This window comes from Gastrolobium bilobum, unplaced genomic scaffold (assembly GCF_033153095.1).
Source record: "Gastrolobium bilobum isolate Gb01-03AN ecotype WA unplaced genomic scaffold, APGP_CSIRO_Gbil_v1 utg1846, whole genome shotgun sequence".
Taxonomy (NCBI): domain Eukaryota; kingdom Viridiplantae; phylum Streptophyta; class Magnoliopsida; order Fabales; family Fabaceae; genus Gastrolobium; species Gastrolobium bilobum.
In genome coordinates this window covers 350,305-373,594 of record NW_026897931.1, presented here as the reverse complement: position 1 = coordinate 373,594, position 23,290 = coordinate 350,305, and the positions used below count along the sequence as shown (strand labels likewise).

Sequence of the window (23,290 nt, the reverse complement as noted above, 5' to 3'; positions counted from 1 at the left end):
ATAAATAAATAAAATACAACTTTTTATACTCTCTTTTGGGCTATTTTTGAATAGTTATACTACTTTAAAAATCAAATAAAACATTTTTTTCCAGTATGTTGTCCTTTTATTTTTTTAATAAATTAATCTATAGGAAATTGGGTTTACAATGATGTCTTTACTCTCTGTTATTAGCCACATGAGAAATGGAACAACAGAAGTTGAAAAGTTTTCAACTGCTGAGAGAAGAGACGTGGGGCTCGGGGAAGAAATCAGGCTGGTGGGAGTAATTGAACAATTACGAGTCTTGAAAGAGTAAAAGTGATTTTTACATTCAAAGTTAATTGTTATTAAAATTTTAGATAAGTGTAGAGTGGAAATATAGACTAATATATATATACATATAGTTAGATGAAGAAAATCAATGGTTAAAATTTGGTGTAAGACTTATTATTCTTACACCGGTGTAAAATGATCTTGCCCCATATATATATATATATATATATATATATATATATATATATGGGCTTATCATTTCTCAAGCTGCCGGAGATAATTTTATCTCCGGCTACTAAATCATAACAGTACAAAGATGGATCAATGGTGATAAAAGAAGAGAGAGAAAAAGAGAATCATAATCATTCAAAAGTGAATCAATTAATATAAGAAAATAAAAAAACAAAACGACGTCGTTTTGAGATAGCCGGAGATAAACTTATCTCAAGTTGCCGGAGAAACGTTTTTCCATATATATATATATATATAGTTTGACTCATTTATTACGGGAAAAAAAACATTTGTGAGCTTTTATTTGTTTATTTTTAAAATTTACACTGAAATTTAAAATGTTCTTATTTAGTTCCTGAACTATGGCTATTCTATATTAATCAGTATTTTTATTCAATCACAGTTACTCATATATTATGATTTATCAAAATTCTAACCATTTATTTATATGATATTTCTATCGTCTGTTAAATTATTCATTAAAATGCCTATTATATATATATATATATAAAAAAATTAAATCTTAAAAATAAAAAAATAAATATAATTATATATAAAATATAATGAAAATACAACAAATAATAATTTAAATATTTAATTATTATTTACTTTGATAGTTTATTGTTCTATTTTTGATTTAACATTAAAAAATACAATAATAATATTTATATTTATAATCTTTCATTTATATTATTAATGAAAAAATACTTGTTTAATTTCTGATTTAAACTGCATATTATTTTCTATTAATATAAATATTTGTTAATTTCTAATAAAACTCTTAAAATAAATGAAATTGTTTAATTAGCACATGTCCATTCAAGTACCTAAATATAGCATCATCGTTATACCTTTTACTATTTTTGATGCTCCAGTCATATGGTAGCCGATATCTGCAAGTTTGAATAAGACAAGAAAAAAAATTCAAAGTAAAAAAGTTGAACCTCAACTTTATTTGTGCGGGGAAGGAATGCCTCACATGAGCCGATTGCTTAAATAAATGCTTAGTTTGAGCTTCGATTCATTACTTCCACTTAAATAGTACCTCAATCACTTAAACTCTAAGTTAATCGGTGGTTTTAGAGTTCGAGTCCTTGTGTTAAAATTTGATGGGAAGAAATTTATCTCTATATGATCCAACCTAATTCGAAATGAACTAGTCGAGTAATTAATGAACTGACGAATAATATTCAATATATATAGGGTCATGATCATTTTACACTGGTATAAGTTATAATTTCAATCTTGGTGTAATCCTATTTATATTTAACAGTTCTGATTTATTAGATACGTAAGCTGTTAAATCCTACCCAATTAATAACTAAGATTTGGTGTAAGACTTTTTATTCTTTTTTTTTTGGAAATAAGACTTTTTATTCTTACACTAATATAAAAATAATATGCCTCGGAGTAAGAATAATAAGTCTTACACTCAATCTTTTCAGTCAATCAAACGACTGTAATTGATTGAGTTATTTTCATTAATTAATTATTCATTTCCAAGAAAGTACAACAGTCAGATTTACCAAAATCAACAGTTAAGATTGAGTGTAAGATTTATTATTCTTATACTAATATAAGAAGATCATGCGCACGCTGGCACACACACACATATATATATATTTGTAAGAAGATCATTTGACACCGGTGTCAAACTTTAAAATTTGACGTCAAATCCTAATCGTTGATTTTCGTCAATCAACGGTTATAATTTCTACCAATCAAACTTATGAATTAATTATTAATTCTCAATAAATGATAACCGTTGATTGGCGGAAATCCACGGTTAGGATTTGGTGTCAAATTTTAAAGTTTGACACCAGTGTCAAAGATCATGCCCCATTTATATTTTAAAGTTGACACCGGTGTCAAAGATCACACACACACACACACACTTGAATGTCAAAGATCATGACTGAAAGGTCATGTGTTCAAATCCAAGAAACAGCTTCTTTGCAATTATGTAAGCGTAAAGTTGTGTACAAAGATTGTCTTCACCCCACATTCGCTAGTCGGGTTAAATGGGGAGTGATTTTTTAGGAAGAGTTTATATTTACAAATTTTTTATTTACAAACTACACTATATACTCCAGGAAGTACATTGCTAAGTGAGTGTACTCTCCAGAATATATAGTGTAGTTTATAAGAGTTTGTAAACATAACTCTCTCCTTATTTATATATATATATATATATATATATATATATATATATTTGAGATAAATAATTACCCTAAACAAGTGGGTTGAGCCGTTTAAGTTCACTACGTACATTGAATATATTTTTGTGCCTTCCACGCTAAATAAGATGTACATAAGCACATGATCCATCAAGACACATTTACCAACACCACCAGTGTCCTTTTCACTCCATTGCAAGCATTCCTTGTTCTCTCACAATGCAATGAATCAAGCATTGTTCGTCTTTGTCTTCTTAAATACTTAGTTATGTTCATGTTTTGAATGAACTTATTGATATTTCACTTCAATTAGATCCATTATATGTAATGCAATAAAAAGTTTCACTATAGCAAATTATCAAACAGAATCCAAGAATCACTTCTATATGTACGTAGTAAAAATATTTTACATATGCTATATATATTCCAAGATAAAGGATGGTCTAGTGAAAGAAAAATAAAATAAAATAAAGGGTATTAATTTACAAGAAATGACTTAAGTAATAAGTAAATTTAAAATAAAAGTTTTTTTTACATTTATATTATTAAAGGATGAGATTAGTGTTTCGCATGTTGTAAGAGATGATTTTATCTTATACACATAAAAATATATAAGACTCGTATTTTCTTTTTCTCTCTCCTCTCTTCACATGGACCCGTATAAGCCTCATATATTTTTATGTATATTTATTGCAGGCAAACCTCTAAGGTTAAAATTATATTATTATAAAGAATGTTAAGAGTACATGTAAGGCTAGTCAAAGTCAAAAAGGTTTAAATCCCAAACAAAGTTTCCACAACCACAAAGCTAGGGCTTTGGATTTGATAAATTAATGTAAACCCCCAGAAAAAGACACGAATGAGCATTCCCAGAGCTTGTTAGCTTACGTTATAGGATTTATTCGAGAAAATAAGGGTTAGACGACACAGATGCACATGAAGCATGCAATTTTATAATATTGGACTATTCGAACCCAAATCCCATCTCTTGTCTCTCTCTCATCCCGTCCAAACACAACTTTTTATTTACAAAAAACAAACAATAAAACAAAATGTGATTTTCAACATAGGATTAGGTATATTGATAAGCAAATTATTCTATAAGATAAAAGTTTGAGTTATAAAAATATCTCATCCAACCAAAGTCTAATATCATTTTGAGCCAAAAGAAAAGTTCACACTCAAAACACATTAAAATAAAATAAAAATAGAAAATAGAGTCTTTCGAGTCATCTAGAGTTTAGGAGTATTTAATGGGGCAAAGCTTAGGGATTGACTTGGGAGTGAATGTTCTCACATATGATTTCAAATGATGGAATTATGTGAAAAGTTCTTAACAATTAATTAATAGACAAATCAACTATTATTTTTTTCTTATCCTGTATTTCAATATTTTTTCTCTGCCCCTTTTTTTTTTTTGGAGTTAACTCAATCCTAAGGTCATGGATAAAAATATTTAAACTTTTTCTAATTGTAGCATGTGAGGATCGAACCGATATCCTTTTTTTTCCTCTTACTCAACTCCCTTGTTACCAAATGAGCTATCAATATTTGGTCTCTATCCTCTCTTGTCACCGTTGGTTTGTCTATATATTAACACTCAAGAATCTTTATCGTAATGTAATTATGTGAAATCACACATAAAAAATTCATTTCGGATTGAATTAGCAAGAGATAAAAGCTTGGTAAGGCTGGGTAAATGTATATTGGTAATATATACAACACTTTATAGAATATCTATTTTAATAGATATATAGAGATAAAAAGAGCAAGGGAACAAAAAGTAGGGAAAGGATTGCGACCCACTACACGCTACTATACTTTAACAAAGTTCACTTTTCTTGGAAATCTCTTTGATGAGAGGTAGGGTTTGTGCATGGATAAAGGTGAAAACAATGCTGCAAACAAAGCAGATTCAGTGAGAGAATTGATAAAATAATAGGTATATTTTTCCGAGGAGGCACGGGTAACGCTGATTTCTCCGATGAAATATCGGTTCCCCACTGGAGTTTATTACCCCCCCTTCAATATATCTTACACACCATCATCGGTTTTCATGCCATTTGGACTTATTTGTTTGATTTTATCAATTATCAATTATTCTTATATATGTTCATAATTAGTATGAGTGGTATTCCAATGGCTTAAAAAGGGCAGATAAAATAAAATAAAAATGTATACAAAGAAAGATTCACTTTTGTTGTTTTCTCATTGAATGAATCAGTTGACAGAAGACATTGATGACCAACAAAAGAGTCCTAGCTAGGTAAACGTAGAATAAATTAAGGTTAAAGAACATTGTTTTTGAAGCGTGGCATTTCTTTCCATGATTTGAATGAGCCATACCTACATGCATACCATCCAATTTCGTATTTTTAACTAATTTTTATCTACAATTATTATTAACTTTCAAGTAAGAATAAACAGATTAAATATTTGCGTTAAATCAATTTTAAAAAAGAAATCAGATTATAATTTGATCGTTGGCCGCTGAACTTGAGTTTATTTCATTATCCTCTATAGTTAATATAAGATTTTTACATTATTATTTCTCTTATATTGGTTGATCCATTTGATTATCATAATCAGATCATGCAAAGTGGATGACTATATAGATAAAACAATATGGTTTAATCTCTATTAGGACGATTCTTCTAATAATATTTTTTCTATTGCGAGTATTCGTACTCAAATTTTTTATTAAGGGAAACAAATTTTTTATCACTTGAATCGGTGATGACTACAAAATCAAGCATATATATATGCATAGAAAGAATATATGCATAGATAGAAAGAATTTGGTTAAGAAAAATTAGTACAAATTCAAGCATATATGCATAGAAAAAACTCCATCCTTTGCATGTATGATCCTTGTTATTCCAAAAATTACAAATTCTGGTGATAATAAAATTAACTTCTCTAGGATATATATATATATATATCTCCACAATCTCAAAGTCAATTCCCAAAATTCACACCAAGTTGTTCTGCCACGACTAAACTTGATGAAGCTATAGATTAGACCCTCGTAAAATATGAACCATGTAAAAGTTAGAGATTGCCCCCGAGGAACCCTTCCAAAAGTGAAAGAAACTAAACCTATATCATTCTTCCTTCTTCCACATCATCACTATTAAATTAGTAACTTCATAAGAGGAAAAAAACAAGAATTTTTCACCTTGGTGACACTTCCCTCTCTCCCTAGTTTTCTTTTCTAACTATTCATGCAATAACGTGAATGGTGGAACTCCGGGGCAGAGAGCCATATTGGTAGGTCTTGGTGCAAGAGTTGGAATAGCTGTTGGAACCCAAGTATTGCATGTGGATCCTTCATCATATGCACTACTAGCCTTAACTGCATCTACAGATGATTGATGCTGCGAAAGATAATACAAGTTCCTTGCATGTGCTTGATAAGGATCAATAGTACTAGAGCCATAAACACTTTCATAACCAAGTGTCTTTATCTCACTATCACCAAAAGCATGACTTCTTTGACTTTGGTTACCATCATTTGCAATAACATTAGTTGTAGTAGTACCACCCATGGGAATCACGTAGCCACCACCACCACCTCCATAACCATTATTATTACCATCCCCACCATAAACTACAGAGTTAGATCCAGAGCTATTGTCCATGGATGCAGAATTATCCATGCTCATGAAACCATGCAACCCAGGATTTGACTGAAAGAAATTGTGAGTATTCCCTAACTGTAGTTGATAATTATGATCTGAAGGGAAAGTGTGAGAGGCATCAGAATCTTGTTCTTGTTTGCACCATAGCCTCTGTCCATAAGGGTAATATTGCATGGTAGTAGTACATGGTTGCTGAAAAGCAAGAGCATGAGGCCAACCATGATGGTTTGTTATTCCATAGTTATTGATTCCTTCAGTTAAGTGTGAGTTCATGCTATTATCTTCTTCTGTCCTATGAACATCCACACTCAATTCAACTTGCTCCATATCCTTCAAACGCTTTGCAGCACCACCAATGGGTAAAGTGCTGCTTTCAAGTATGCTCTTCACATCGTATCTGCTCATGTCAAAGTTTGTAACAGCACTCAACCCTCGGAATTTGATGGCTGCTACATCATATGCTTCTGCTGCCTCTTCTTGGGTGCCTGAAATATTCTTTGTTAGTATATAATAATTCACATGCATATATGCATATATATATATATGAGTTATGATAGTTCTACAGATGCAATTTAGTACCCATACAACACATACCAAATTGGATAATTAAATTTTTTAGTTATATACATTATTTTCTCAATTTCAATTCGGGTGTGATGAAAGTCAAAAGTCTCTCCAAGAATGTTTCTTCAAGAATCGAACTTTCAATATTAGGGTTCAAACAATCATTTTTAACCACCGCAACTGACCCATTGGGTGATAATTAATTTTATTGATCAACCATCATAAACCATGTTTTGATTGTGTTTAGTAGATTATTTATGGGTCTCTTTTTTCTCGTATTGCACGAATTTGAAATTCTTCAGCAAACTATGGACTCTAGGAAATACATAATTATAATATAAGAAAAAAAGTAATTTTTAATATTATAACTATATTCTTCTGGAATATATAATTATTAGAGGTATGCAATACTCCATGAAATACATAATTTGTAGAAAAACTTCAAAATCCTGAACATGAGAACCTATTATTCCAATATTTATATGGGATAAAATGTTAGGTAGGTGAGACTATATATCATATGTACATATATCATTTCCGTGCGTGAAAGATTAAATATCTAGATTATAGCTTACTGAAAGTTCCCAAGTAGAGATCTTTGTTGCCTGCAACTCTTCCAATCCTAGCTTGCCATCTCCCATGTTGATGATGTCTGCAATCATATTATTAAAATAACAAGAAATTCTTTAGCAAGATACTCATTTTACTCTCTTATATTTTCATATTTTGTCCTATTAAGTATAAAGTAATTTTTATCTCATTTTTTTTTAAAGTTTTATCTACTCAAATAAAACACAACTCAAACGATACCGCATAATTAATTTCACTCCTTTAAAAAAAAAAACGTTGATGGTAAGTTATTTCAAGAACCAATTCTGATAAAAATTAAGATGTCACGTGGACATTCATAAATAATCAATTTTATTGTATGCATACATAGTCGATCGAGAAAATTGTGTATTAATATCTGGTCAACTGTACCTCGTTACTCCTCGATAAATGGATGCACCGCGAGAAAACCCACTACTCTTCCTGTGGGAACATAAATTAATAAATAATCCACCTTTAAATAAAATTAATAAAAATAAATCTAAAATTGAGATTAGTTGTGGAATTTGCAAATTAATACCTTCTCAATGACGCAACATACTCTTGCCTGGTCATGTGCTTCATTTCTTCCAACTCTTTTTCATAGTGGCTAATCTATAAAATTCATTATTCATTGTTGACGAAGACATAAAGTATCAAATGTCAAAAGACTAGAACAAGTGATCATGTATACATAGTTTGCATTATAAGGCATATAATCCAAATTAATTAATTAGTTTCTTCTATTAACAGACAAATTCCACCAAATGAGGAAACTTTTTGGGTTGTACAGTACACAAATACACAATGTGCCCTCTAGTATATTACCATATGTCAAAGCTTCCCTATATATTCACCAATGTTACTTGTTAATGCTAATGCCAACATTGCCTACTGCCTAGAGCTATACGCAACACAACCCTTGATTTATTGAGGGTTAGCAGGAAAATAATAAAAAGTGAGAACAAAAGAAACAAAAAATTAAAGTGGAAACTTAACAGGAAAATTTGTTGTGGTATTTGTTCCCCAGTATTTTAGTGCTGCTAAATCGTAGGCTCTAGCTGCCTTTTCTTCTTTGTCATAACCTCCTACAAGAGACAACAATTGTATCACACATAACCAACTAAGAACAAAATTTTAAAATTCTCTTTTCACTTTGTGGCAAAAATAGAAAAATCATAGAAAAACAAAAGAGGTAAGAACAGGTAATTATTTAAAAGAATCTTTTTCTACTCACCCAAATAAACTGCAAAACCATGTATGTTGATGAAGGCCATAAATACCACATTGAATGGTAGATCGAGAAGAAATACAAGTGAAGAACACATGTTAATATTATAAAAAATATATATAAAAATACAAAAATAAATGTTCATATACATACCTTGCCTTCCTTTGCGAGTTTGTCCTTCTCTTCTACAACTATTATCCCAAAGGTGAGCCTCATATCTCCCCGTCCACCTATGCCTTCAAATTAATTCAAAACCCTAATTTAATCATTATCTCAAAAGTAAAAATAAAAAGGAGATCAAGTGCCAACTGAAACTGATAATTAATTATAGGAACATTTTAACTGAGATATACATAAAAGATTATATCCGAGTGTGGTTGAATCAGATTAGTCGGATAATCGATGAATCAGTACTGTATATATCTGAAATATTATACATACATATAAATATTTATATATGTTTGGGAATAGAATAAAAACCTTGTTACACCACGGTATATGGAAGTTCTTTGTCCAAAGGTGTCAATGGACTTTCTCTGCACAGTGTCAATAGCTCCGGTTTGGTTGGTATCAAGGGATGTGGTGGTTGGTGGTTGCTTGTTATCGGAAGAAGAACCCTCTCCACCCACATTTGCCTTTGATGAGCTTGATTGTGAACCAGTGCTCATGGAAAGCGAAAGTGTCTGCACACTTGTTCTAGATGCTGGTGCAGGTGCTGCACTGCCACAGTTTTCATTGTTGTTAATGTTGTTGTCTGTTTGAGGTGGTTGGTTCCTCAGCCATGTCTTTATCATGGACAAACCGATCGAGCTACCGGTACTTGTACTACCACCACCACCGCTATCACCACCGACACCGGCCGTTGCGGGCTGAGCAGGAAGTTGTAATGAACAGTTTGGAAACATAAAATCTGCTGAGGATGAGTTATTAGCACCGTAGGTTGGGTGCTCATAATCACCAAAAGAGTGTCCAAGGAAGTTTTCAAGCTTTGGCTGTTGTTGTTGTTGGTGATGGTTGTTCACATTTTGGTTATTGCATGAAGTTCCCAATAGCAAGTTTTGGTTGTTGTAGTCCTCCTTCCAATCTGAAAAAGTATTCAAAAAATCAAAGTTTCTCTTTAATTTCATAAAATTAATGAAAAGTGCTAACAAAAAAATGAATCCTTAGTAGAAATAAGTAAAAAATAAAAATAAAAAAAAGCTTGAACATATTATTCCTTGATGTTTTTCTTCGTTTAGTTTGTGAATCGTGATGTTGATGTTCTTGAGGGAAAAAAACTCTTCCCATCAAACCCCAAATAACGAGGATGGATGAGAAAATTCTTTATATGCAACCTTATTCTTGTATATTTTCAAGCAGATTGTTTTTAAGATTTGAACCCATGACTTCTGTAAAAAATATATATTAATTAATCATATGATATAAACTTGTGAAAGAAGAAGTGAAAAACCTTGAGTGGTATGAATATTATTATTTCTGTTGAAAGCTTCATATATGCCAAAAGGAGGAAGGTTGAGTGAATGAGAAGTTGAGTGAGAAGTGAGATCAAAGCACTCTCCTTGTACATCAGAGGCTGAGATTCCATCAGGGTTGAAACCAAAACGAGACGGTGCCGTTTGAGAATGGTCTTGAGTACTAGATGGATGTTCTTGAGGGGATGAGAGAGAGAAACCCAACAAGTTCATAGAAGCCATGTATGTATGATACTGATAATAATGATAATAATAAAAATCAGAGAGATCGCTAAGCCCACTTTGTAATCAGTGGAAGAAGAAATAGCAGCTTATGCATGAAGTAGATAGAGGCATCACAGCTTATTTGAGAAGGCCAGAAGAGAAAGAAAGAAAGAAAGAGAAAAGAAGAAGAAAGGTCAAATTCTTGAAGAGCTCAAAAATTGAAAAAAAACATTAATAGTAGAGATGAGAAAACATTTATAGTATAGTTAACTTATACATACTGATATTTCTCTTTCTTCAGGCTCATATGATATATGATATATATATATATATGATATATATATATATATATATGTTGTATGCACATACACACACGCGTACATATTAAATGGGACGCCTCTTATTCTAGGGCACTTGGGGACCATTTCGTAATTGATGCATGTACTTGTTCAAACAGACTCGTTGCTCTCAGATCATTAAAAATAAAATAAATAAACAAATACGTTCTTAATTGTAATATATATATGGTGTTAATTAAGTGCCGAGTTATATATTATGACTTTTTTACAGAGATTATAAGCTGTTATTTCTTATGCATAAATACGTTTGAGTGATTGAGTTATTATATGCAGAATCTAATCTCTAATTAAAAGAAATAATGTATAACGATGATTTATATAAAAACGAAAAGTCTTATTACAAACAATAAAATTAATTTATTCAGCCTGTGTAGCAGTGTTTTTTAAAGGTATTTTTTTGGCCCTACAATTGAAACATGTTAGCTAGGTTTGAAATGTTATTTTGTGAGAGGTTACAATAAGACTAATAGAGATGTTTGGTTTTGATTTTAAAAAAAAAAATCAATTTTATTTTATTATATATCATTTTAAATATAAATTTAGTTGATTAAAAACATTTGTTAATTATAAATGGAAGCATAAAGTATATGCTTAAACTTTCATAATCCTGAATATTAAACATGTTTTACAATAAATACATATATACTATCATCTCTATGTGATTTATTTATTTATTTTCAAAACCTCTTTTGATAAAATTTTAATTATATATATTTTAAAATTAAAAAAATTTAATCTGAATCATGGATTAAGTACACAAGGAATCGTAAATTAACCATATGAATGTATTTGCCAAATCTTGAAACATCCTCTATAGTACTTTACACATGGTATTATCTTTTAGTGATCGTGTCAACCTTTGGACTTCAAATCATCATACTTTGTTTTTGTTAATTACCACATTGAACACAAGGATCCAACAAAGTATAGAATACATGCATAATCTATTTCCATTCCATTTTCTCTCTTTCTTGGCTGTAAACACCTGTATAGGGTGAAGATGAAAGAAATAATAATTTCTGACAAATTAGCGTGACAAAAAACCACACGCAGCCCCTCTCCACACCCATTTATTCACACCCATTTGGACATTAGTCACCTCATGTCAGACCTATTATGAGACTCAGAAGTCAGAAACCTTTGTTGCTTTTCAATTTTCTTTTCTCTCTCTATATATACTTTTTTTAATTATCTCCTGATAATTTCATAAATTCTCTAAAGACTAATTCAGAGTTCGGAACATATTTATAATTAAGATTTTAAATATTTCTCAAAGATGGTATTTATATTGAAAAAAATCAAACATATGTTTTCATCTTCACCTCCTCAACTCTTATGCATCAACTAAACTACCATCATTTGCTATCTTTATATATGCCATAATGCCACCAACAAATTAACACCCATAACTTTCTCACATTCCCTCCATCCATATATCACATATTTAACTATTATCTCCTCGTCCTAATCATCAATCTGCTCCCCCGTTACAAACGGGTGTGTCTCTTTCTCTTTTGCTACTTTTCTATGTGAGAAGTGAGAGTAAGATACTCTCTTTTCTCTGCACAAACCCACAAACAATAATTCATGCATGACAGACAACTTTTTTTGTTTTAAATGGGTCATATTCAACATTATTGTAATATATTATATATTCTAGGGATACTATAAGCACTAATAATTTTTATATAAACTTAAATATATTAGCAAAAAGATATAATAACCAAAATTATAGTAATGCGCGGGGTTTGCACCTTGTGCCCCTATACGAGGACAACAACCCTTGTCTTGCGGGTTATATATATTTCATTCTCAAAAGTTTGTGAAGGGACAAATTGGAGGAAAATCTAACTCTCAAGCTTCCAATATGGAATTTCTCAGATTCAATATATATATAATTATGGACACACGGTGCATTGATGTTTAATTAAAAAAAAAGGTATTGAGTTCTTGAATAAGTCATAATTACCTGCGCCAGAAGCAAAAGTCAAAAGTATCTATTTTGTTAGTTTTCAAATTGAAATTATTTGAGTCATACATAATGGGCGCATTTCATCATATTGAAGTTGAAGTGTTAAAATATTAGAAAGTAGAAAAATAAAACAGTGCAGAGAAGGAGACATAGGTACGAAGAGAGTGATAACATAAGAATATTATAATGGGGGTTGGGGTGATGATAGATAAAGATTGATCTCGAAGGGTGCAATTTCATACTGTAAGTTTGACCGTCAAGAAAGGAATCAAAGACGGTAAAACACATGGCCTTAACCACATTTTCTTAAATATATATATATAAAAAAAAGTGATGATTATTAAATTAAAACCTGTTCTTGGTGCCATCCCCTTTTGCCACCGTAAAAACATGGGTAATAAATGACCTTATTGGAATTGTAATCATAGACATGCGCTGGACTTAATTAACTCATTCCATATATATAGTTCATTTAACAGTAACATGTGTACGTAGTACATTTTTAACATGATCTCTCAAAAAAAAAAAATTTAACATAATTGTAAAATCTTATACATATATATATTTAATGTTGTGACCGTTGATTTATAAATTAATTATTGAAAAAATTTCATATAATATGATCAGGTTTACTATATATATGTTATAAGATCAATTGCATATGCGCTAAAACATTATCAATTTCTCACCTTTGAATGATACAATAAAATTAAGGATTTGTGCCTTGTGATTCAAAAAAATAAAAATAAAAATAAAACTGTAACGCTCAAGCATTTAAGTATACATTAGCATGTCCAAAATGTTAAATTGAATATTTACAGTGGTTCCCTGAAATATTATACCCACTCGACTTGAAGAAGCCTCGTAATTTGATCGAGAAAGCTACTTTTGACCTACTGCTTGTAGTGTCAAGACCTACATGTACATGAATCATGGACTAGCTGTAATTTTTTTTTAAACCGATGATCTCTTTTTATCATAAAAAATGGTCATGTGATCATGTTATTTGATCCCAATCACTCATTGATGATGAGATAAGAGAGAGAAAAATATATAATTTTTAAATGAGTGATTATGATCAAATAACATGACTACATCATGACAACTTTTCCACATTTGAAGATCCACTCTCGTTTATTAGAATATATATACATACGGGTTTTTGAATTTTGAAAAAGTGCTTTCCTTATTAATGCTTTCAAGAATATTAGTTCATGTCACAGCAAAAAGAGTTCTTTTGCAGCAAACACGTATTAACCAGTATAACGTTGGATTCTGTCATTTTCTTTAAAGAAAATAAAATTAGTGGGTTCATTTTTTTGTATTTGCTGCAAAATTTTACTTTCTGAAGCAACACAGCAGAAAAAATGAACCCATTAGTTAAAGGTGTATTTAATATTTTTCATTTATTTAAAAATGTTTTTTTGAGTCCTCAAATATATCAAATTTAATATTTTTGAAATATTTATTATTTCTAACTCTTTAGTTAATGCTCTGAGAACATTCATGAAACTCTTCTTTGCATGGCATGAGCAGGTCATTAGAATTGATCTAGTGGTGGTGGTAAAGAGTTTAAGTAATTTGTATCCGATAATGAATCCTAACTTCAGGATCATCATTTTATAAAAAAAAAAATTATATAGCAAGGGCTTTGAAGTTATATGAGTTATGCCCTATGGATCAACTTAGCCCAACTACTTAAATGACTAGTTAGGTTAAAAACATGATTAAATATGTATTTAAAGTGAATTAACTAAACCTAACAATTTATTTTTCCTTTAACAGATGAGTTAACATGAGTGAATTGATGAGTTGGCTTACTTTGAAAATTAATTTATTAAAATTTTAATTTAATCTATAAATTTTCAGTCGTATTTTAATTTTACTTGACAATTGAAAATTAAGTTTGGTATTTATTAATTAAACTTTTATGTTTTTTATTTAGTTTTCGTTTGGATATATAAAGTTTATGTTATCAACAGAACCATACATCGTACTTACTCAAGGGAAAAATATGTGTCATTTTAAATGAAACACCTTATATTCTTTCACTCTCACAAAGAGGTGAGATTCACACTTTTAAAATTTTTTTCATCTATTCTCTCTCTCATGATTTATCTCTTTCTCTCACTTAAAATGAAACAATGACACAATTTTGTGTCATTCAAAATGATACACATTTTTCCCTTTTAACTATCCTAAAAATAAGTTAAACATTCCTAAGCCACTTTTTGATTTTTCTGGAGCTAATTAATAAAGGCATGCTTGGACTTCATTAAGGGCATACTTCTCCTTTTTCCTCTTCTAGTTTAGGCCTGAGTTCATTTTGTTAGTGCTGCCGAAGCAACACTTTTAATTTTAAGGTTGGGATAGAGCCTTGATTTAAGGCCCCTTTTAATTCTCAGACTGAGGTTAGGCCTATTCAAACCCATTTTATTTATCTTATATTTACTTTCTAACATGAATCATTCCCATTTTATTATCTTAAATTTTATAGCAAAATGGCAATATAGTTCTAAGAAATACATTCTATTTTCACTTTAATCCTTGATTAGTTAAATATTTGATTAAGTCCTTAAATTACTCAAACTTATTTCATATTAGTTCTTAAAATTAGTTTGTTAAAGATGGAAAAGAATTAAAATGAATAACTTAAAGTTAGTTCATATTAGTAAATTTGATTTTGTTTTCAGTAGAGGCTTAGATCAAGGATTAGTATATGGGAAATAATTTTCTCATTTTACATGAGAAAATTTTCTCATGTTGCACTCACAATACATGAGTGGGGTCCACAAAAAGGTGAGAAGACAAAAAAGTCAAGATGGGACCCACTCATGTATTGTGAATGTAGCATAAGAAAATTTTCTCATGTAGAATGAGAAAACTATTTCCCTTATTAGTATATACTATGGTTCTGTTTTGGAATCTGAATAGAAGTTGTGCCAACTGTTTAAGAAGAATTTGGGAGTTGGTGTTGGTCTATATATATGTGTTTGGGTTGATGATTCATATTTTGCAGTTTGCAGGTGTGGGCTTGAGGTGGTGTGTATGGTGGATAGTTGTTGAATTTCCTTTGAAATACAGTGACAAAGATGGCTTGCGGTTCCCTTCACACATTGCAAAAAAAAAAAAAAAAATTGGGCCAAAGACATGTCAACCACTATTAGATACTAAGAGGTTGTTCGATTTCTGTTTCCAAAATTATTTTTTGATTTTTTTAAAAAAAATAAAAGTTTCTGTTTGATAAGACATGTTTTATAAAAATAGTTTTAAAAATTATTATTATTTTTTGATTTTTAGAATTAAATTTAGAAAACGTATCTTAGTTGTTTTTGTTTTGTAATTTGATTTTTAACTTTAAAAAAAAACACAAAAAAACACTTATTTCATTAACTAATTTACAAAATACAAAAACTGATACATAGTCTCTAAATTTGATTCTAAAAATTAAAAAATAGTTATAATTTTTAGAATTATTTTTATAGAATAATTTTTATCAAATGGGTTTTTTATTTTGAAAATAAAAAAATTATTTTTCGAAACACAATTCAAACATGTCCTAAGTTCTCAAAATTGATCTCTTTTTTTTTTCTTATTAATTTATTAATTATTCGATTAATTTGATTGAATTAGATAGGATCACAGAAACAGTAAAGGTTTCATCTTATCAAATTTTTAATATAATTATATTCCCAAAACCCAAACTTCAAATCATTCATAGTAAAACAATTCATTATCAATTGATCAACCGTATAATATTACTCTTTTCTCTTAATTTATTTCTAACACCTAATGAACCAGTGAGTAAGAAGATGACAACAAACATTAGGGTGTTCGCGGTCTGGATTGGATCCATTTTAGAAGCAAAAATCATCTGATCTAATCCCTTTGGTTTGATCATATAATCATCCATTTGATTTGGATTTTTTTTCAAATCCGATCCGATCAAATCCAATTTTTTTCGGTTTGTATTGGATCGGTTTTCGGTTTTTTGAAAATCTTAAAATTTATTTCATGATTATTGTGCAAATAACATCTTTTGTATATATTGATTCTGTAAAAAAAAAAAATAGAAATACAAAAGCATTAGTAAACTATAATATAGTTTTTTTTTTACAATGAGATATGAAGTTCTACAAAGATAAAATTTTGTTGATGAGAAGTGACTAAATTTTTTCTTGGATTTAGTTGATGGGGTAATCAGTAATGAGTCTTGGGTTTAGAAATTTTTAGGCTATGATTAGGGAAAGACCCAAGTAGGTAGAGAAGAATTAATATATTGAATCAGTTTTCATCAACCTATCCAAAAATCGCTTTAATCCAATTAAAATTTGCGAATTTTTGTTTGTTTTCGATTTATTTGGTTATCGATTTTTCGGTTCGATCAACGCAGTTTGAATCGGTTTGGATTGATTGATAAATACCCCTAATAAACAAGATAATATTTGAAGCTCACGGCACTTGTGGTCCCGCAAGAGATAAAAAGGTGGAGAGAAAGAGAAGAGAGAGCAGAGAGAGCGGGAGAATAAAAAGGGAAGGGGGAGCTGGGAATAAATTTCCCTAATAGACACCGGATGTTTTTGGTAGGAAAAAAAAAAATTATCCGAGAATCTCAATTTTCAGAGATATGATAAAAACATTTAGTTTCCTTGAGATTTCTGAAAAATACTGACTACCAAACGCCTAACATTTCCATTCACTCTTGAAAATCAATCCAATAAAGACTAGATTTTCCTTTGTGAGTTCCATACTCATTCAAAGGAAGCAAATAAGTCATTTCAACAAGCCACGGAGATACATAATTTACTTTGATAGTTTATTAAAGTAAATAATTTCATCTCATGAATCTACATGAAATATCAATTTATTTCTCTAATATTTATAAGCATAAGTTTCGTCCATCAATATTTAAATATTACCCCATTTAACATGCCATGTTATAATCTAGTTAAATTGCTTTCTCACTCGTGTAATTAACTGAACTAACCACTGTAATTAAACTAATTTATCACTTAAAAAAAGAATCTTATATTATATGGTCTAAGCATAAAAATATGAACACATAAACGCAGAAAGCATCCCAAATTCCCAAACCCAAAACCAAAAGGGTAACGCGATTTCACCCCAACAAGGAAAGAACATGAACATTGTTGTCGTTGTTGCTATCGTGATTCTCTATGGCATTTCGTGTTCCCCTGTAGGTGCAGGTGCAGGCAATGAAAGAGTGATACACGTAGAGGAAGGTCCTGATTCAGTGATTTGGGTGGTTCAGCTTTCTGATCTTCATTTCAGCGTTCACAATCCAAACAGAGCCTTCGAATTCAACAAATTAATGGGCTCCACTCTTTCCATGATCAACCCTTCCCTCGTTCTCATCACTGGCGACCTCACAGGTTCCTTTCTATACCATTTTAATTTGAGTGAATATTCAATTTAATCCTGAAATTTTTTTAAAAAAATTGTTACTTGTATTATATTTACTCTTTAAATTTTCAATTTTTAAGGTAATAATGTTGTGGGTTGTTACTTTAATGTTACTGTTTCCCAGATGGTAAAAGTGAGGATTTGTTAACGATGAAGCAGAATGAGGATGAATGGGTAGAATACCAGAATGTAATGGACACTGTTATTGACAGAAGTGGACTCAACAAGAGCTTGTTCTTTGATCTCAGAGGCAACCATGATAATTTTGGTGTTCCGGTTATTGGTGGTTCCTTTGATTTCTTTTCTAAATATAGTATTAATGGGCAGTTAGGAAGAACTGGGAGTGTCAACAGTGTCACCATTGAGGTCAGTGTGGCCCATTTTTTTTACTCTTAAGTGACTATCATTCTATGAAATTTGAAATATACTTGTTTCCCTCCCATAGGAACAAATTTTAAAAGTATTGTTATTAACATTACAATAAGAAAATTGTAGCTTTGAGAAATTTAAATGGATCATGTAAGGATTTGGCTCATCTAAAATGAGGGGTTTACTTTTAGAGGGAAAAGTGAATAGTTGTAATGGTAGATGAGAACATCATGTATATTAATGGTTTTCTCAACCGTGGTTATAAATCCCTACTTTTTCCTTTATGAAGCCTTACTTTAGAGCAGTCAAGTCCTTAGAGACTATATATCAATACTAATACAATTGAGGGAAGGGCTCTTATCCTTTCTTGCACCAATATATGTTTTGCAATTCTGACTTAGGCGTACTTTTGCCGGAAGAATTAGACAGTATATTAATTGGAATTCCAAAAATGTTATTTTGTCCTCTCTGTCACATTTTGTGGATTGACCATTGAATCATTTTTGTCTGTTAAAAAATTCTTCACTTTTGAATAAAAATGCTGGAAAAACTGAGTTTAAATGTATGTATGTTTGGACTAGACTAAAGAATTGAGAGCTCTAAAACTGTGGGGTTGAAATTTGAATATTATTATATTGCTTGAGGCTATGAAGCTCTTTCTTACTCTTTGCACATGCTTGCATTCTATCTCACTCAGACTCAGGAGCGGAAACATCTCTTTGTTGGGATTGATAGCACAATGTCAGCTGGCTTACGCGGTCCAACCAATCTTTTTGGGCATCCGACAGATCAATTACTAAAGGATCTAGACTTGGAACTCTCACACTGGGATTCTCAGTCAGAAAAGCCAGTTACCAAAATATCCTTTGGGCATTTTCCACTCTCATTTTCTACACCCTCTAGTTCTGGAAGGACCTTGGAAGATGTTTTCCTGAAACATTCCATAGCAGCTTACTTGTGTGGGCATCTCCATACCAAATTTGGTAAGAACTTAAAGCGGCACCATCAGTTGGGTGATCATTTTTTATCCTTGCAGAAATTTTTTCAGTTTAACATACACCAGAGTTCTTTTGAAAGTAATGTAAATTGTTCATTGGGAGCACGGCCAATTCAAGAGTTTTGGGAGTGGGAGATGGGTGATTGGAGAAAGAATAGAGTCTTTCGAATTTTGGCCATTGATAGAGGTTATGTTTCATATGTTGATGTTGATTTCAAATCAGGAACCAAACATGCAATTATATTGCCCACTTTTCCTTTAGACTCCCGCTTCATGTTGACATCTTTATGCCATCATAACTATGAATGTCAATCCGTGCTCCCTTCATCTTATGAGACAATTCGAGCTCTGGTATTTTCTGTTTCTCCAGTTATGTCAGTTGTTGCTAGGGTCTATGATTCACGATCTGGAAATATTGTTTTAGTTATAGAAGCAAATATGATCAAACATGCTGACAATAACTCCAGGGGTGACCTCTATGTTGCTCCATGGAATTACAAAGCCTTTGAGGATGCTTCTCCTGATAGATTCTGGCTTCAAATTGAAGCAAATGACATCATGGGCAGATCAACTTTGACTGAATTAAGGCCATTTTCAATAAATGGTCATAGCGTCAAGCTTTCTTGGAGCTGGAAGGAATTTCTGGTCATGGGATGTCAATGGGCTGCCTTGTATTATCCACTATTCTGTTCTGCTCTGTGCTTTATGTTCTTCTTTCTTCTTCTTCCAAAAGCTCTCCTTGTTTTTCCAAAGAGGATATACACTTACAAGAACTTCGTCGCTAATAAAGGCTTAGCAAATGGTGTATTATGGGTTCTCCAGGAGCTCTGTAGGGTTCGCACGGTATGGTTTGGTTGGATAGGATATTTATTCTATCTTATATTGTTCCCTTGGTTTATTGGGCAAGTTTTTACTGAAGGGGAAAATATGGCATACATGACCTATATGGGCTGGGCTATAGAGACTTCTAATGGAAAGGGGAAGCATGAGTATGTTGGCTCGCCAGATATTATGGTGGTGGTTCTTCCCCATCTATTATTTGTGGTTTTGCCTGCGATTTTGGTCACTAGTGCTGTGACTGCTGAAAGGGCGATTTACCGGGAACAAATGTTAGCATTTTCAGGGAAGAAAAAAGATGATATTGATTTGAACTCTAGAATAAATGGCAACCAGAGCAGGATACCATCTAATTTCCACCCCGGCAAGCGACGGATTCGGAAGCTTCTGTGTGTGATATGCTTGGCAATATGTTGGAAGCATTTTATGGTAAGGCTTAAACTAGTACTTTGCAGAGCGGTCCATGCAAAAATGTGGATATATAGTACATTCATTTCATAGAGGAGCCTAAAGGATAGTTAGTTAAGAATGTTTTGCATTTACAGAAAGAAAAGTAAAACTGGTTTAACATGGATGACATTCAAGTCTCAATTTTTATTTTTTATTTTTGGGAGGGTAAGTCTTTTGAAAATGAGAAAAAAACTTGCTCTTGGATTGGTATTTTACTATTTCAAGATAGTTTTTGGGTTGCCCTTGCATTTTCCTTTTTTTCTTGTCTTGTTTTGTTCATTTTTTGTCATTTACTTAACTATTCCATTACAGAATTGCAGAACTCTGATAAAAGCTTATGAGATGAACCCATTACTCCATTTCCTGGGCTATGGTCTTTCAATTCCTTTGTTGTTGGCATATGCTATCAGCGAAACCAGAAGTGCCCAATAACACTTGTTCGAAGGGTTCACAAGTACTGGCCTTGACCAAGTATGCCCGAGTACATAGAGAGGATGCACGTGTGGTTGTGTGTGAGGTCGGTGTTAAAATTGGTTGAAACTCGGCAGGCTCAACAAATGTTCTATGTCTATTGAGAGGCAACAGGAGTGCTTGTTGTTTAGCAAACCGTGCACATAATCTGCCTTTGGTTTTCCTCTTCTCACCCAAATGCCTCATTCTATGATGATGTTTCTGTTACCTATATTCGTAGGCCTTGTCCCCTGTATTTTAGGCTTTTAGCCTGTTAGAAGCAAAAAAAAGAGAGAAGAAGAAAAAGAAAGGCCTATGCAGTATGCACTATGCCAGTGCATGGGTTGAAGAAGTATGCGACAAATTATTATGAGAGAAACCAGCATTACTCTAATCCAATTACAAGATATGTATGGAAGAATTATATAAATTTTTTATTAAAAGGTAGTTTTGTCAAAAATACTTATTTTTATCCTATATAGTATTATATAGTGCATTATCAAATATTGGATAATATCATCTTATACAATACATTATTTTATACAGTACCATGCCAAATGCTTGATAGAATTAAAATTTAATCAGGTCTTATATAATCAGTTTTTATATTATCAGGTCTTATATAATCAGTTTTTATATTATCAGGTCTCATTTGATATATCACACCAAACAGGTCTTAAACTGCTTTACACAATGAACAAGTACAAAAATAATACAAAGGAAAATATTCTTATGACGTGATATTTGAATAAATAATTTAAAAAATATATATGACACATTATATAGTTGCTCCTGATAAGTTAATTGATAAAAAAAAAAATTAGAAAATGAGTGGGTCATTTTTTCAGTTGCCTCACATGTTTTTACTACCATTCTCTCAACCAAATAATCGAGCCCATCTACATGATGAACCAAAATAAGGTAAAGTTATAGGCTATCACTCATGAATTGTTATAAAAGGGTAAAACTTTCATTTTTTCCCATTCCAAAGAACTTGCAAGTAACATGGAGAATTACATTTAATGTTCAACTTAAGAATTATATTTTTTTCATTGCCAGGTTCTTATTAGCTTTCTGAAGTGAGCATGAAGTCCGAATTGAATAGATACTGAGAAAGCGTCTTTCGTGATGAAAGTTGCAAGTTCGGATTTAGGATTGAGAAAGAAATCAGCAAAGCGTAACTGGAGCTGAATCTATTATAGGAGGCGTAGGGTAGGCTCTTTGGATAGATTGACTGGCTTAAGCCGATGAACCAGCTTCTACCACTGACGAGCTAATTCGGACTATGCCTAACTAGAGGAAGAAAATCACCTGATCTTGGCTCTGCATCTTTTGAAAGGGAATCCAATATCTGGTTGTGAATCTCTTCAAATATCTGGGCACAAGATGATTGATGATTCTATCAGATTTTGGTTCCTAATTTATAGTGAGATTTTGTCCAATTTTAAAATGTATCGGCTAGTTTTTTCTCCTTAAAATCACTCTTTGCTACTATTTAACGTGGAAGAAACAAAAGGAAAGGAAAAAAAAAAAGGAGAGTTATTCCTCTAATTTTATTAATTTCAATGTTGAATTTGTTTTAATTTTTTTGAAAACAACTAGAAATTTTGTAATTGTCACAACTAGAAATTTTGTAATTGCCACATGAATACAAAAATATTGAGAAATAGTATAATAGGAAAATACTCTTACGAAGTGATATTTAATTAAATAATTTAAAAAATATGACACATTGATAGTTGCTCTGAATAAGCTCATTGATAGAAAAAATTGGAAAATGAGTAGGCTATTTTTGAGTTGCCTCACATTTTTTCATTACCCTTCTCTCAACTCAACCAAATAATCAATTCGCTGTACATGATGAACCAAATAATCAATTTGCCTCACATTTTTTCATTACCCTTCTCACATTTTTTTTTATTTCCCGTTTCAAGTTTCACGGCCCCCCTGAGGGAACTCATAGATCGCGTCATGCGGTGCGATCTTAGCCATCCAAAGCCACTATCTATTAGAATAATATTTTTTCCAATTCAAATAAATACTTTGTTACGAGAGGAAACAATGCGAAT

At 31.3% G+C, this 23,290-nt stretch overlaps 2 protein-coding genes across 2 annotated transcripts; one reads left to right on the top strand and one right to left on the bottom strand.

Annotated features, from left to right (window-relative positions):
- Nucleotides 1–5,881: 5,881 nt before the first annotated feature.
- On the bottom strand, nucleotides 5,882–10,381 carry LOC133311512 (AP2-like ethylene-responsive transcription factor BBM1). Its single transcript, XM_061512569.1, has 9 exons — nucleotides 10,138–10,381; nucleotides 9,168–9,771; nucleotides 8,841–8,923; nucleotides 8,694–8,702; nucleotides 8,456–8,544; nucleotides 7,998–8,071; nucleotides 7,850–7,900; nucleotides 7,444–7,520; nucleotides 5,882–6,789 (listed from the first exon to the last, which is right to left on the bottom strand). The coding sequence occupies exons 1-9, from the start codon at nucleotides 10,379–10,381 to the stop codon at nucleotides 5,882–5,884; spliced, it is 2,139 nt and encodes a 712-aa protein (XP_061368553.1).
- A 7,393-nt stretch (nucleotides 10,382–17,774) lies between these two features.
- LOC133311505 (putative metallophosphoesterase At3g03305) lies at nucleotides 17,775–21,661 on the top strand. Its single transcript, XM_061512562.1, has 4 exons — nucleotides 17,775–18,087; nucleotides 18,243–18,484; nucleotides 19,185–20,750; nucleotides 21,084–21,661. Exons 1-4 carry the CDS (start codon nucleotides 17,835–17,837, stop codon nucleotides 21,201–21,203), a joined length of 2,181 nt encoding a protein of 726 aa, XP_061368546.1. The 5' UTR covers nucleotides 17,775–17,834; the 3' UTR covers nucleotides 21,204–21,661.
- The last annotated feature ends 1,629 nt before the right edge of the window (nucleotides 21,662–23,290 follow it).